This window comes from Cyprinus carpio, chromosome B6 (genome assembly GCF_018340385.1).
Source record: "Cyprinus carpio isolate SPL01 chromosome B6, ASM1834038v1, whole genome shotgun sequence".
Taxonomy (NCBI): Eukaryota; Metazoa; Chordata; class Actinopteri; order Cypriniformes; family Cyprinidae; genus Cyprinus; species Cyprinus carpio.
This window is the reverse complement of record NC_056602.1, coordinates 19523100-19539095: the sequence shown is the minus strand read 5'-3', so window position 1 is coordinate 19539095 and position 15996 is coordinate 19523100. Positions and strand designations below refer to the sequence as shown.

At 36.3% G+C, this 15996-nt stretch overlaps 1 protein-coding gene across 2 annotated transcripts in view; it reads left to right on the top strand.

Moving 5' to 3' along the window:
* Positions 1–535: 535 nt before the first annotated feature.
* Positions 536–15996, top strand: part of LOC109111419 (BMP/retinoic acid-inducible neural-specific protein 3-like) — a 28426-nt gene continuing 12965 nt past the window's right edge. Inside the window, exons 1-3 of one of the 2 annotated variants that reach the window (XM_042726088.1) lie at positions 536–1147; positions 3433–3590; positions 9981–10283. In XM_042726088.1, the coding sequence (XP_042582022.1) occupies positions 10084–10283 (200 nt within the window). In that variant the 5' untranslated portion in view covers positions 536–1147; positions 3433–3590; positions 9981–10083. The remainder of the gene's footprint in view (positions 1148–3432; positions 3591–9980; positions 10284–15996) is intronic. The other variant, XM_042726087.1, reaches the window with a different exon arrangement.

Below are 15996 nucleotides of genomic sequence, written 5' to 3'. Positions count from 1 at the left end.
TGCTGTTATAAAAGTACATTTTACAATAACAAACACATTTTAATAGCTTAAATAGGCTATTATTGTAACATTATATAATTTAATGGCTAATAGCTATAAAATATACAGTCACCCAAATGTCATCTCATAATGCTTGTGACATTGTCACTGTATTTTTTATGGCAATGATAACCACAGGTGGCAGTTTTTAACTGTTAACTTTACAACAACATTTTACAGTGCACTAGAATTTATACTGTTTGCATAAAACTCCTATAATAATAATTCCATACTATTATTGATTCAGAAAAGGTGAAGTGGTAGAAACACACCAACACTGCTTGCACAAATAGATAAGACTGGGTTCTGACCTGCTTACCAGTAGAACTAGCTTACAGTATTCTGAACTTATTCAGGAGAAAGGAGGAAAGCATTTTCTTTAAGCACTTAGACAGATCTCTAGATTTGGTAACATAGCCTGCTTATCATTCCACCCTCGTCTCGGGTTTTATGCATATCCTCCGAAAAGCCATTACAGAGGGCTACTTGTGTTTTAAACATGTGACTTGGGTGAGAGAGGGCGCGCGCCCGCGTCTGCCAGCGTCTATCCATTGAAATTTGGCTCTGTCTCTCTCTCACACACACACACACACACGGACAACGATGCAGAGTAGGAGGGTCAAGCAGAGTTATATGATGAGACTGACTTTATAGAGGAATATCTACAGGCACTTTCAATAGAGACCGAAAAGCCTCGGTGTCGCAGTCCGTTGGCGGATGTTAAACTGAGCCACGCGCTTTAACTGATAGCTGCGGTCTGTTTCTAACTGTTTGTACTGCTAGTGGATTTATCTATTCGACATTGTTTGACTAAATGCGGTTATTTCTTCTTCAAGGAACAATTCAGAGCACTACACGGATAACCTTCGCATTAAAATGGGAGCGCTTTGTTTCCGAAGTTGGACTATAATGAAGTAGCACCAATTTAAATATTTAGGTGATGCCCGTGCGACCTTTCGTCCATTTTGTCTTTACGCCAAACAGTTTTCGTTACTTCCGTAGGTTTTAAGCTGGTTCTCGTTAAATACTCTTTTTAAGAAGAAAAAAAACTGATTCAGCGAAGAATGGGACCTTTTCGGATGAAGTTTCAACATTGATCTACGTTGTGGTGAGTTGTATTTTTTTTTTTTCAGTCATGTTCGTTTTGACATGGTTTAAGTTGTTGTCAGTTGATCGTGCACTGCAAATATCACCGTTGCCTCTTGCTGCAGCGGGACACCTTTGAACAAATGCTACCTGGTCGTCACATCGTTCTCATGAATGATGAGCATACAGCAGCCCATCAAGACTGCACAGCTTCTTACATGAGTTACAACTGTGATCCCCTAAGACCATTCATGTATTTATGCCATGTGGTCGTTTTTGATACAGAGACACGTCTCTCTCGCTCTCGCTCTCTCTCTCTCTCTCTCTCTCTCTCTCTCTCTCTCTCTCTCTCTCTCTCTCTCTCTCACACACACACACACACACACACACACACCAAGTTGCAATACTGCTAAAAACATTGTCTAAGCGTTTTTCTAAGCATCTTTTAAAAAATATTGATCAACAGAGCACTGAAATCGTGATGTATTTTATAGGTAATTTTGTTAGTTTGGTTAAGATTTTTTTGTTTCTTGTATAGAATATATCTGACATTAAGTTTTGTTTTTCATGTTTTAAGCATAAATCCTGCTAATTTCTGTCACATTTATGCATACATCAAGAAAAACAGATCTAATTCACAATGTATTCTCTGAAAACAAGCCTTAATGTTTTATGCAGCTTAAAGTAAATGTATCTTGTTTTAGATGTGTTCAGATATTTTACATTTAAAGTATTATGGGGGGAAAAAATACTGGGGGAAATATGATGATGAAGATGTGGATGATCATTTTGTATTTGCATTTGACCTGTGATGCGGGTTACAGGTTATACGGGTTATACTAACTTCACAATTAATCTTTTTCACATGAACAAGTCTTGATGTGATTTTGTAACTACCAGTGATGCATAAAATATCCATTAACTATTTCTTTTTTCAAACAGTTAACAATTACAGCATGTCAATGTGTGAAAACCAAGCAAGCTTAATATATGCTACACAGCTGTATGCTTACAGAAAATCTATAAAATGAGGCATCAGAGTTTGCTGCCCAGTGAATCAGATGCTAATATTTTTTGCTATAATTGGTGTCACTATATCAGCTGTACCATCTGTTAGTAAAATTTACTTATAGCTTACTTAGAATTGAAAACTATAAATAACGTTAAATCATAGGAAATTATAGTACCTTATTGTAAAGGGGGAAAAAATGATTCAGCTCCTAACACAACAACAGTGACATAGTGAGGGTTCTGATGAAGAAATACTGTATATATCTCTGGCCACTGGAGAGAGCGCAGAAAAAGTCAATGATTTTAGCAGAATAGTGTTACATGACTCTTCATTATCCACAACAGACATGCTGTGAATCATATTTCTGATACAGCACGCACAGCAACCATTCAGTGCTCTACTCTTAAATGAATAGTTTGAATCCCTTACTCACTGTTATTAATTCTAATAACTTATATATAAAGGTTTAGAATGTCTTTAGTGAAGTATTTTTTTGGCTGAACTTAAAGTTTAAGATATTTATGCATATCATTAATAAGCATATATATTTTTTGGTGTATTTTTTTTTTTGATGTACTTAAAGTTTAAGATATTTATGCATAATATATATATGTATATATATATGTTTAAATGTATTATTAAATTCATTATTATTATTTATTTATTTTAATTTTTTTTACTTAACTGTCTAATTGCAGTGCCACACGTGGTACCAAAGGGAATTGCTTCAGTTTTTTTGTATTTATTTGGGTCAGGCAGTAGACCTGGTAACCGTACCTTTGGAAACTAGATTTCTTATTGTCGTCGACGGAGGCACAGAAACCTTATGTGTTACTTACTGCAGAGTTTATTCTCTGTATGTGAGTGCTATTACCCCTGCACAGTGGATTAGAGTCACTGGCACCACAACACTGACAATCTGAATGCTGCATTCACATTTCCCTGTGTGAAGGGTCTAACTAAGTGTGTGTGTGTGTGTGTGCCTTTGTATCACAGCTGTCTCTCGTCATTGCTATCTGCTGGCACAGTTTTTTGCCATTTTCCAAAAACACCATTTAGAGCTTTTGGCGGGCACATAAAAGACAAAAGACCTTTTAGCGCAAGCACACACAGACAATTACACAAATACGTGCAAACATCAGCATCCACTAGTGTTCTAGCTCAATGGCTCATTCATCCTATACTGATGGGCGATATAGCCATGGATGAGAGCCCGAGAGAGTCAGTGAAATACCTTTCCTAGTCTTGTGAATTTGCCTCAATGGGGCCTTTTTTCTTCAAATGGCTGTCTCCAGGTAAAGTGGCTCCCTAACAAGTCCTCAAATTAATGAATGACTCATGCGTGAAGGCCCTTCTGCAGCAATTCCAGCACATCAGAAATTTCATAGCGACGACTGATTGGTTGAACATGCAGCAAGCAGACAGGCCCGAGCAGGAGCGAAGCTTTATGATGGTAAGCCGTAGCCCATTATTTTATGATAATGAGCTGGATCACCGAATCCATCCTGATGCTGAGATCTCTGTGAGACAAATGTGTGAAAAGACAGGCGCAGGAACATTGGCTCCTTGATTAGAGCTTGAAAACAAAGAGACCCTCGGGAGTACACAGTTGAAAAGAAGGTAAAGATGTGACATGACACCTTTCAACTAGGCAAACAAAAACCTTGATGCGTGTAAGAAATGACAAGCAATAAGAGATATGCATGAAAGTGATGCTGCTAAAAGGTTTCGGGTGTCATTGCGAATTCCTTGACATGTAAAATGTGTTTGATTTTTACAAAACTGTGTGCCTTTTAAACCTCAATGTCACATTGTGTCCTAACCAAAAGTGACACAATAAAGCAACTAGCAGATTCCTCCAAGGAAATCTACGTTTCTGTTCTAAGCAGCGACAGGACATTTTGTCGATCGGTTTCTATTTCTGCGTCGTCCATAATGAGATTTCTTTGGCCCAAAATCCTCAGCTCAACTCAGTTATTCAATGTGGACAGATAATCGTATAGTTTTACAATTAGGACATTGATTTATCAGAACTCAGAAGATGGTAAGAACTTCATACTGTATCTGAAGCAACATTCAGATCATTTCAATCCTACAGATTTCCATAAATGTTTTAGTTAAGTTATGGTTTTAAGTTTAAAGCATTTGGAAGGAATTTGTTAGATATATTTATAAAATGTGAGGGCCAATCCATAATGGCCTGTGTTTGAAGAGGAGACTCTATGTCTGGCTGAATTTAGAAAAGAAGACCATGGGTTGTTTTCTGAGATTAATTGCTGCTTTTCCCATCCCTGTATTGCGCTGAGCCTTTCACTGATATGTGGCCAAATAAAAATGTAAAAGTGAGAACTTTACGATCAAAAAGGCAATAAGTAAAGCAGCAATTAAATCAGCATCTTGTACATTACCACTGGCTCTGTACGCTATTACCGTGACTTTTATTTCTAACCTGTAATCAATTCTTTGTTGGGTTTTATCCGTACCAACAGAAATTTTAATGGAATTCAGACCCCTATTTATTAGTCATGGTTAACTGATTTACTATAAAACTTTACTCTGTGCATACATATTCTGACCTGAATATCACTTAACTGGATGAATCATCAAAATCATAAGCTATAGCCTTTTAAATCATGGATCATCCGAACAAATGATTATATCCATGATCAAAAGAATGGCTACCTTGTTGTTCATGCTTCCTCAAAGATCAAAGGCTTTATTAATATTGATTTGTATTACAATTAGTCTTTTTTATATAAAAAGAGCAATTATTGCACTCTGGAGACATGAACTGAGCATTTTCAAACCCTCATATTAAAATGTGTGCCATGTCCATAGAGACATTATGCTCTCAGGAACATATATTAAATGAGGCTTTGGTGAACAAACAACATTACATTTATTCTTTTCTTTCCATTCTTTGTGTTTTTTATCTCTTTGTTTGGTTTTTCCACAAGACTTTGGGTCCTCCATTGTCCTTTTGAGTAATGCTCTGACTAATGTGCAAGGACATGGGTATTTATTAGATTGTCATTTATGGATCTGGATGATGCAACAAAGATAGCATATGAAATATACACTTGCTGTAGTATATTATGGGTATTTTTGTCTTTGCATATGGACACACAAGGTCGTCAGTTGTATCTGCAGTATGCTAAAATGTACCTGATCATTGAATTGATATTAGTTTGTCTGATTCTCAGTGGTTCATCTAGAATCTGACAATTATTTTAGTTTCATGGCTTGTCTGCTCCTAGAGGTCCATTTCTCAAAGTGACAGCAAGATTAGAGGGAATATTTGATTTGCATTTAACGTTCAACACAATGGCTGTCATTCCTTTTCCTCCTTTTGGTCCCATGCACTGATATAAGCTACTATTTCATATTTCTTTTATTGCCTATCTGCTGGGATATTCTCTTTGATACATTACACACTGCAAATCTCTTTGTACACATCCTTTTGTTCTCAAACGAAACATGGATAAATAATTATGACTTCGAGACACATTATTTCGCTATGAAACCTTATTACCCTCAGGCACACAATGAAAGACACTGTTGATTGTCATGGGTAAGAGAATAACATTGCTAATTAAGAGTAAAAGCTCATTAGTCAGCGGAGAGAGGAGGATGTGAGGTTTATCGGTTCCTGCTCAGACTTTGAAGGTGGTTTCAGGGATGACTTGAAGTCAAGCCTGAAAGAACCTGAATTACAAATAGTGGGATCCTACTGTAGAAACTGTAATATAACCCTGTAATCAACTCTCACCTAAGATACACACATTTTCAAACAGTCAGACAACCCTCAATCCACCCTGCGGACACAAATATAGAGCAGGAAACATCTCAGAGAATTTATCTTCATTTGCATGCTTCCAGCAGAGACAGCAAAATCTCATTGCAATCGCACAGGTTGTAAATGAAAGAACTGAACAGATGCCCTGAGTCCAAAGTGCACACATGAGTCTATCCTCTGAACATGGTTGACTCAAATGCCATTGAGATCTTAAGTTTGAGAGATCCCAGATCTCATCATCTCAACCTTTCAAAAGTACTTTGATAACACTTCACATTGAGCTTGGTTTTACTTTAGTTCTTGCTCTTAGTTGTAATTTAAGGTTATGTGCCCCGAGTTGTACAGTAGATGACAGTGGAACATTAATGGAATATATATTTTTACTAAAGGAATATTCAGGGTTCAGTACTAGCTTCAGAAGTTTAGTTAGTCAACAGCATGTGTGGCATAATGTTGATTTTTACAACAACAACAACAACAAAAAAAAGTTAAAAGGTAATTTCCATTGTATGTGAATGCATTTAACGCAAGTACGTACTGTAAATGCAGATTTCTATCTATTTATATTATAGGTCAGTTGAATGCACCTGCAGAATTTTATAAAGTACCTCATCATTAGATACATTTTCCAGCAAATCGTAAAAATGTTTGTTTGGTTAGTTCTCAACACCTGTAGTCATTTCATTTTAAAGAATCCCATTTCAGTATCCTTGCAGAGATGTTCATCTTCACTGTAGACAACAAAGGAAAGAAAATAGCCTTTTCAATACCTACTGTAAAAGAAGAATTTCTCTATTTCTTGCTAAATGGATATTCTTTGTATTATCGGTTTGGTTTTAGTCAGTTATTTATTTATAATCTGTCCACAATCACATTATGAGTATAATCTTAAATGACCGAGCCGCAATGCTGCTTAATGAATATAAATCAATGTGCTTGAGCAAAATGGTATACAGTACAGTTTAAAACAGATTGGCTTTTTGTCATTCAGACAGCTATTTGTCTAGTCTGCTTCTCTCTTATTACCAGGCATGGCTGTAGTTTTAAAATGATTCGTCCCTCTAGGTGAATACACAGGACCTTGTCATAGTCACCATTTACATGACAAATTACAATACGAGTGTTTGTATTGCTATTGCAGACCCTGCAGGTTATGATACAAATACTCTTGCAACATCTAGTTTAAATGAAAAATTGCATGCCATGTAGCAAGACTAAGATGATCGTGCCAAACCGTATACATAATTTTCTCCCCATAAAGAGTTTAAAACACCTCTTTATGGGTTCTACGGTGGTGTAACACAAATTTTAATTCAACATAACTTAATAATTATTTTCTCCTTGTTTCCCAGAAAACTAGCTAATGTTTTGATCTCCTCTCCCATCAGACCTTTGCTTAATTTGGCTCATGCAGATACTTATTTAATTTCTTAATTATCCTCATTTATGTGTTTACACTTTCTCCTCCATCATTTATTTCTCTGTTCATCCCACACATTTTATAAATCAGTTTTCTATTAGTCCTCCACGTCACACTTGTCAAGTCAACTCAAGTCAGTTATATTGGTGAAAGCGCTTTTCCCAGTACTTATTGTTTCAGAGACTTTTTATAGAAAGTCGTGGTTTAATCAACAAAGTTGTGTAGGAACCAACAGAATTGTCACTTTTATGTCATTTCAGACCAGCCTGAGGATATTTCAAACCCATTTGGTGTTCAATTATATTTAAGTGGCACCATTGGTGCTTTTCATGCATCCGCTGTTGATGATAAAAAATACATTTCTCTCTCAGGCTAGATGTTTTATTTGTGGTCTAAAAGTACACCTCGGCTCCTCTTTCAGGGTGGATAGGTTCAACAGCATTTGATGAAGTGTATTGTTTTTGTAACCACAGATATTGTCTGATGATGCCCCTGTAAACAGGGAATGACACATACCTGATATTATTCCTGCAGATAATAACCAAAATCCTGTTACTGCACTGGGTGGGGGAGGTAATGTGATTATAGCAGCAGATTGCTTTGAAATGAACTGTGCTCTCAATGAATACATGTTTACACGTTTGGCGTATGAAGATAGGATGCAGATACAGTTCTGAGCTGTTGACTCAGGGTTGCAGGTTTTATCTCAAAGGACTGGAGAGTTACAGAGATCACAACCCTGCTCTCATTGGCATTCTGCTCTTGAATAAAGTACTTAACTACAAGTTGCTGACTAAAATGAGAGTATTTTGCTTTTTTATAAAGAGCTAAGCTGAAATAACTCAACAGTATGTTCAGAAGAGAACACGAGCCAGAAGCACCATCTATCTCAAAGCATCTCTCTGCCCTTGTGACTTACATTACACGTCTTTTAATCGTCTCTTTTTTTTTTCACATTGCCACCTGCCAAGAAGAGCTACATCCCCCCCAAAAAAGAGGGGAAAAAAGAACTGGAACACATATAACAATGCTTTGCTCTCGGGAGAAATGTAAACAGTGATTTTACACAAAGGCAAAGCGCTTGTTACTCAAGGCAGAAAAATAGCGAGTCAAAAGAATTGCTGATGGAAACGTTGAGATTGCGGCATTTGAAAAGGCCTTTTTTTTGTGGTGCACTGTGGCGCTGAAGTGCAGCGCATTGTAGGATCCCTACTGAGTGGTTACTGTGTTCCACCGAGACTTCCTCATCAATATGCATGGAGAAGTACGGATGTCTGTGTTGAAGAATTAGATGTCATGCAGCAAAAGCCTTGCTTTTAAATCTGCTGTAATCACAGCAGAAAGCATTGTAGACCAGATCAGGGCTGTATTCACACCGTTATGGATGTGCTTATCAGCGTGCTGCATACATTATAGTTCTGTGTGAGATGAGGATGTAGATACATCATCCAAGAATGGCCTCCCATAGGAATAAATGCCAGAATTGGATAACTTATGACTGCGATTTGAAAAGTTAAGCTTAAAGATATTTAATGAACTGATATGGTGACTAACAGTGATTTAATTTTTATCCCACTGCAATAAATGTACTGAAGTGTAGGTATAGTAGCGCTTCTGTTTTGATATGCACATCTTTGTAATTAGAAGTTGTACTAAGCAATGATGCACAAGTCTGTGTGTGGTGCATTTATTTCGCAAGGTCTGTATTTTAATCTGTATTTGCATCTCCTTTCACACTGTTCCACAAAAGTATGATCATTTTTGAAAGTCGCCCACACATATGGTCACATGGCACACATGACTTGACAGACTGTCATCAGAATAGAGTAATGAGATTCTATTCCAACATCTGGTTTGGTCACGGCCGTGAAGAATGATTGACAGCACTTGGTGGAAATATGGAAATAATAACAGGGTTAGAACAAGGGGCGGGACTGCGGGAGACGCTGAGAACTAACTACTGAAAGAGATGTCAAAAATGTGCTCATGACATCTGTTTACCATGGGACTGAATTACAGTGCTTGAATTTAAACCGTATGTGGTGCGATTGCCTTTTTATACAGTTTGCACTTGAACCAAAAAAAAATAAAAAAAAAATAAAAAAGCTTGTTAAAAGAGTTAGAAATAATTTGGATTAATATAAGAAGTTTTAGGGAGAACTTCTCCATTTCATGTACCAGCGCAGTTGCACTGCGGATGCTAAAATTGGAAGCATGTGCACAGGAGGTTCTTATTATTTAATTTACATTCTTTTATTGTTAATTCGGTGATACTTTGTTCCTCTGAAGTACTAAAACACTCATTACCATGCAGAGAACATTTTTATGTGAATACATTACTCTTCTCACTTACAGACAATTAGTAGATTATTCCCACAAAGAATCATTGTACTTTTCTCCCCTCTCTATGTTGACAAGATCTCTCCGGAGTCCTAAATAGTTTTCATGGCCTCAAGGAAACAGAATTTCCTGTTAATTGCCTGTCTTTTTGTCTGCGTGTGTGTGCACTTTTCATTTAAAGGAACAGTTGTTTTGGTGAGTGTGTTTAAGTGGAGGTGAAGGTGACTGAGTGTTTACTAATGCATCTTTGATCTTTCTGTGTGAATCTGTGTGCTGTGTGTGTTTAGGCGAGCATTTGTGGGGACGAAGCCATGCTGATCTTCAGTTCTGGGTGGTGGAGTGTGGTCTTGCACCAGAGCCTGTGCTGCTGAAGCTTTGTGCTGCTCCCCCATGGCTCTATGGGAGCTGCTGTTACTGACTTTCAGCCTCCGCTGCTGGCTGACAAGCTCTGCCAGTTTAGCTGAAGAAGGCCCTGCAGGCCCCCTGGACTGGCTTCTTTCTGACAAGGGCCCATTTCACCACTCACAAGAGTACACTGAATTCGTGGAGAGGAACCGTCAGGGATTTTCCACGAGATACAAGATCTACAGGTTAGTTGTAATTGAACTTAGGCTTGCATCATTTTCATGCAAGGCAGGCTTGCCATGGTTTTTGATGGTAACGTTTGTAGTTTATACTTTATTTTGGGTCAGAAGGTCAGCAGGTCATGATCCAGTTACACTACACTCTAGCTGCATTTAGAAGCCTTGAGCCTTATTACAATTTATTACAATTATTGAACGCTATTTAGATTTCCCAAAATGCAGTATCTGTGTTGAATTTCTTTGAATCCAAACAATCCAGTAATTCCTCTTCTGTTCTGTCACTCCAATTCAAATTCCTACTCATGAATTGAAAGGGAGGCTATTCTTGAATTATGAATTTTTGCTTAACCCTGTTGCTGTTTTGTTATCTTTAAAACAATAATTTTATAATCAAAACAGAAATCAGAACAGAAATTGAACTGTCTCTGAAATGTTGACTGACAGGAGATGATGCTCCTCTTTTAAAGATTAATTAAGCAGCACAAATATTTTCAACATTGCTAATAAAAGAAGAAGTGGCTGCTGAAAATTCAGCTTAGAATAAATAGCATTTTATGTATTAAAATAGGAAACGGTTATTTAATTGTAATCATATTTAAAAAAATATTAAAAAGTTACTGTATTTTTGACTAAATGCAGCCTTGGTGAGCATAAAAGGCTTATTTCAACAACTTATTTAAAACTCTTACCTGTTCCTAACTTTTGAAAGGTAGTGTATTCTGAAGGCCTTCTTTTTGCTGAAGTGAACTTGGCAGAAGTAACATAATACACTTGATGCATTTAGTAGAATTTAGCCTGTTAGGAGGTGAGCAGAAATTCCAGCTCTTAAATTTCTGGTGATTTCTCATATATCATTTCCATCATTGCAGGGACAGTTATCGAATATTCATCTGTTCTCAGAGGCCACAGTTGACATCTTCTAATTTGTAGGAGCTACTTCATGGCTGCTTTGATTGGTCCTTCATCAAAAGATTTGTTTTAGTCTGTTGGCTAAACCTGGTGAATCAGAGGCTCAGCACTCCCTCTGCAAGATTAATAGTCTTATCATGTGGCCAACTGATTAGTGGGCTCTTAATTCTTATTACTCGCCATTATCACCTGTTCCCTCGAGATGGCTACTGTCGGCAGCAAGGCTGTGTTAGGGGAAGATTACAACCACTCCATGATTAAATAAGTGTGTTATATCAAAATACTAATTGAAAAGGAGCAGCTTTTACATGGATGCCAGAGTTTAGGTAAAACATTTAAAAGATGTCAAGAATTCTCATTAAATAGACAGACTGATTAAGCTTCTAAATGTTTAAGTTTCAGCCATGTATTATATTATATTATATTATATTATATTATATTATATTATATTATATTATATTATATTATTGTAACAACTTACATGGGGCCATATGTAATGCATTTAAATGTAGATTTTCTGTTATGATATACTTAGTACTATACTTAGGCCTAGTCTAAAAATTATTTTCTGGTTCAGTCCCATTCACCTCTATCTCAGTATGCACTGGGCCTTGAATAATTGAACAGTTGCATTGTTTGACAGTTTGCCACTTTTATTTACATAGTTGTTGTTGATAGTGTTGTCAGCTGTCACGTTTAGTTATTTGTTGTCTTGTGATGTCGAGATTAGTTTGTTCATTTGCTAAAAAAAGATTGCTATGTTGATAATTACTCTAGTCATGTTTTATGTACCAAGAGTTTTATGAAGGCTTCAATGTTCATTTAATCTTGTCGTGTGATTTAGAAGAAAAAGCATTTTGCTCTATATTTCTTACAGAATATATTAGATTAACATTAATGATTTAAAACACTGTAAAGAAAAGGAAAAGTGTGCATTGAACCTTCAAAATCATTATAATGCTTAATCTCAATATGATTTATATAAAAAAGGCAAATAACATCATTTTCAGTTCAACAATATATTTACAAAAAATGTAATATTTTTAGTAATAATTTAACATTAACTGGACTAAGCAACTTCTGTTTACTTGATTATACATTCATCATTTTTATAACAATTAAGTTGAAATGTGAGTATCATATATGATACATCAGGCTCGTGTTGTTGCCTCATAAATTCCTTGTTGTATTTCTCAATTGTAAGTTGATTTGGATAAAATCGTCTAAATTAATGTGAACATACTAAGACATTTTTGGGAGAAATATAGTGATAACTGATATATTTATGGATTTTATATGAACTGTCCCAGATTATTGCACCAAATTGCATTTCTCTCTCTCTCTCTCTCTCGCTCTCTCTCGGTTGTGGCTTCTTAATAAAATCGAGTTTTTCCTACTTGGGTATGAGTTCCATTATTATACTATTGTATATGAGCGATAAAAGCCTGATATACTTATATATGTATATAATCAAATATACTTAAAAGTAAACAAACACAATACAAACAGATATTTTATACATTTTTAAAGAAAGTATCTTGTTTTGGATATCAATTGATTGTTCTTTTGAGTGCTATATATGTGTACTGATAATACATGGAAAGGATGATAAATTCATCTTGGAGTCTCATATTGTGTTTGTGACATTCTTAGATCGGATCGCATCTTTTAATGCTAATGCAGATTCTTTGTAATATGTTGCACAGCCTGGAGCCTTTTACTTGAGCAATCTCTTTTTCAGTGTATTTCCTTGCCGATAACAATGCATGCATGTAGCAGACCTAGAGAGATTAAAAGTGGCAATATTATATTGGGGATAGCTTTTTCTCCTTCAAGCACAGCTTTGTTACATTGCTCAATTCAAATAATCCGCAATGACAGGTAGAAGATGAATTACAAGAAGTGGTTCTCCTACATACAGTGGTGTGTAACACGGTCGTCCGGGTAATGAAAGTGCACCGTCTCATCCCTCCTTCAATTTTCCCCGTTCTTCTTGATTGAATTTGAAAGAATTTTAATGAGCTCTTTGTTGGAAATAGTTCTTTTTTATTTGGGAGATTTCACTTTGTAGAATATTGGGAAAATGCCATGTCATAACATTCAAAGACGGGGTCCAAATATACCACCTGCTTTACTGAACCACTGCCACGGGATAGTTTCCAGAGAGGCTGATGTGCGCTCAGACTAAGGCAATTTTCTCACACACAATCTTAATAATGTAAGTGGGAAAATCAGTTTGAAATTGCTTGTAAAAGGTCATTTCATAAAATGCTATTTCCTTTCATGATGACAGCTGCCCTTATTTAAAGTTTTCTCTTTTTAGGACTGCTTCCTTCTGTATAATATTCAAATCATCTTTTTAATACGTATCTTAAAGGCAGAGATAAAAGCTTGTGACATAAGCCTCGAGGACCTTTTGTTCTGCAACAAAAAGCTGAGAAACAAAGCACAGAAAGCAGAATCGGTTTCAGTGCTGTTGTGAAGACTGATGATGACTACGGTCGTAATGAGCATTTCATATAGCACAGCAGAAGTCCCATAGAGTGCTTCCTAGAGAAGCCTTTAAACTGCTCTCACACAAAGCTTCACCTGATAAGACAATCCAAGCTTATCGTGCTTAGCTGTGACGGGAAAGAGAATGACAGGGAGGATTTTCCGTCTTTACTTTCCTCTTTGTGGGGAACCTTTGAACTCCTGAAGGCTAGCTCATCACAGCTCCCAAAGAACTGTCCAGTCTAAAAAGTGGCTTTTTATGGTGCCATGTGAATTTGAGATAGATCATCCAAATTTAAGCAAGCAGTCATCATCCCAATTGTTGGTGTAGCACATGCCAAATGCAATATTACCGTTATTTACAGCAGCTGAGGGCGTAGCTTATGAAATTACCCAAAATTATATTCTGACATAAATCCAACAACAGCTTCGACCATACATTAATAATGTGTGTTTTTGTGACATAATTTCGACATAATTCTATCACTTTTGCCCCTTATGAATTGCAAAACGGCAGATGGAATTAAGGGTGTTTGCTGGAATGAATCAATCAAACATCTGGGTCGGGAGGCCTCTGTCATTACTCCTGATTTAATGTGATAGATCCCCTTTCAGAAGGCCACCCCAGCTCCATCCATCACCTGTGCATGAGGTTACTCACTATTTCTCGGCTAACTGAGAGGACAGGCTCTTATAGAAGAGAGGCGCGCCGCGATTGGAGCGTGTTTTGAGATGTATTGAGTTTGAGATTGTGCCAATGCCTTTTGTAGAGGCATGTGCCTATTTTAGTGTATGCATAATTGCATAATGCAGAGCTTAAAATAAGAACCGGGGGTTGAAAGAATTATAGAGAGAAAAGGCTTGAATACTTAATTGCCTGTAACTGCATGAATTAAATTTGTTATTTTTGTATGCATTGTGAGTCGCTGCTGGTGAGACAAAGAGGAGCATTAGTCTTGACCTTCACTTAAGAAACAAAATAGTTTCTGTCAGGGCTAATTAAAAAAAAGTTTTTTTAATTACTTTATCAAGTACTCATCCTGCAATAAGTTGGCACAAATGCTTTAAGTATTTTGCTCTAAGGAAGATCCATTTGTCTACTAGGCTGTGTTTATGTCATCCACCCAGTTTATTAGCTCACATGCTATTTTTCATGTCAACTTTAAAAAGTGACTCGGTGCTCTAATGCATGTTTTTGCTTTTAAGATACCCAGCAAAAGGCATGTTTCTTTTCATTGTTAGCAGTTTGAATTGCATCAATCAGCTTAAATAAAACTGTGTTAAGAACCAATTTAGCATCTGAAATGGTGTTGTTGGTGCAAAGAACAAGCTCAAATGTTATAAAAACAAGCCAAGCTTGCTGTATTTTTTTCATACTTTCCATTAAAAGACCTTTCAATCATATAAACAGTTTTATAGACTTTGAACAAATATGACTCAAAACAAAGGTACAAAGCTGTCACTGGTACAGAGGTACAACAGAGTGCAACCTTACTTACCCCTAAATGGTATATATTAGTACCTCCCTTACATAAATTAACCATGGTTTACTATAGTAAAAGTGTAGTAGGCTTATTTTAGGCTTATTGATTACCATTTGTATGACCACTAAAATTGACCACTAAAATTGTTTTTAGTACTACAAATACCATGGTCAAACTATGGTAAGTGTAACAAAACCAAAAAAACCAAACTGTTTTGCAATTGCTTTGTAAGTGCAGTTCATTTGAACACTGCCATCCAGACTTTGGTGCAGAACAAACAATTGGGTAGACACTGCTGTTTCATCATAGCAGATAGGATTTCTAAAACTGTTTTGACTCCCTTACACAATTTATAAGCTCTTTGTGAGTTATCAGCTGGTAAAAATACCACCTTATGCATATACATATAACGAGCACATTTAAGTATCAGTTTCAGATGTTCGGCTATCCAATCAGGATTTGAGCGTATTCTTATGTCTTTTGTTTTGTATTGTTAGGTTCAGGGTTAAAAAGCGAACCAGGACTAAATGTATAATTTTCTTTCTTTCTTTCTTTCTTTCTTTCTTTCTTTCTTTCTTTCTTTCTTTCTTTCTTTCTTTCTTTCTTTCTTTCTTTCTTTCTTTCTTTCTTTTTTGGTTCAGACCAGAATAACCAAGAAAACTGAACTAGAAGTGTAAACACACCCTAAAAATACATATTAGTACCTAAAGTGTACATATTATTAGGGAACCGGCCCTGTGAGTTTTGTGATTTTTTTTTTCTTTTTCTGAAAGTGCATTTAGACTTTCATACACTATGTCAGCATTTGTTTCGCATTGACTCAATATCATTCT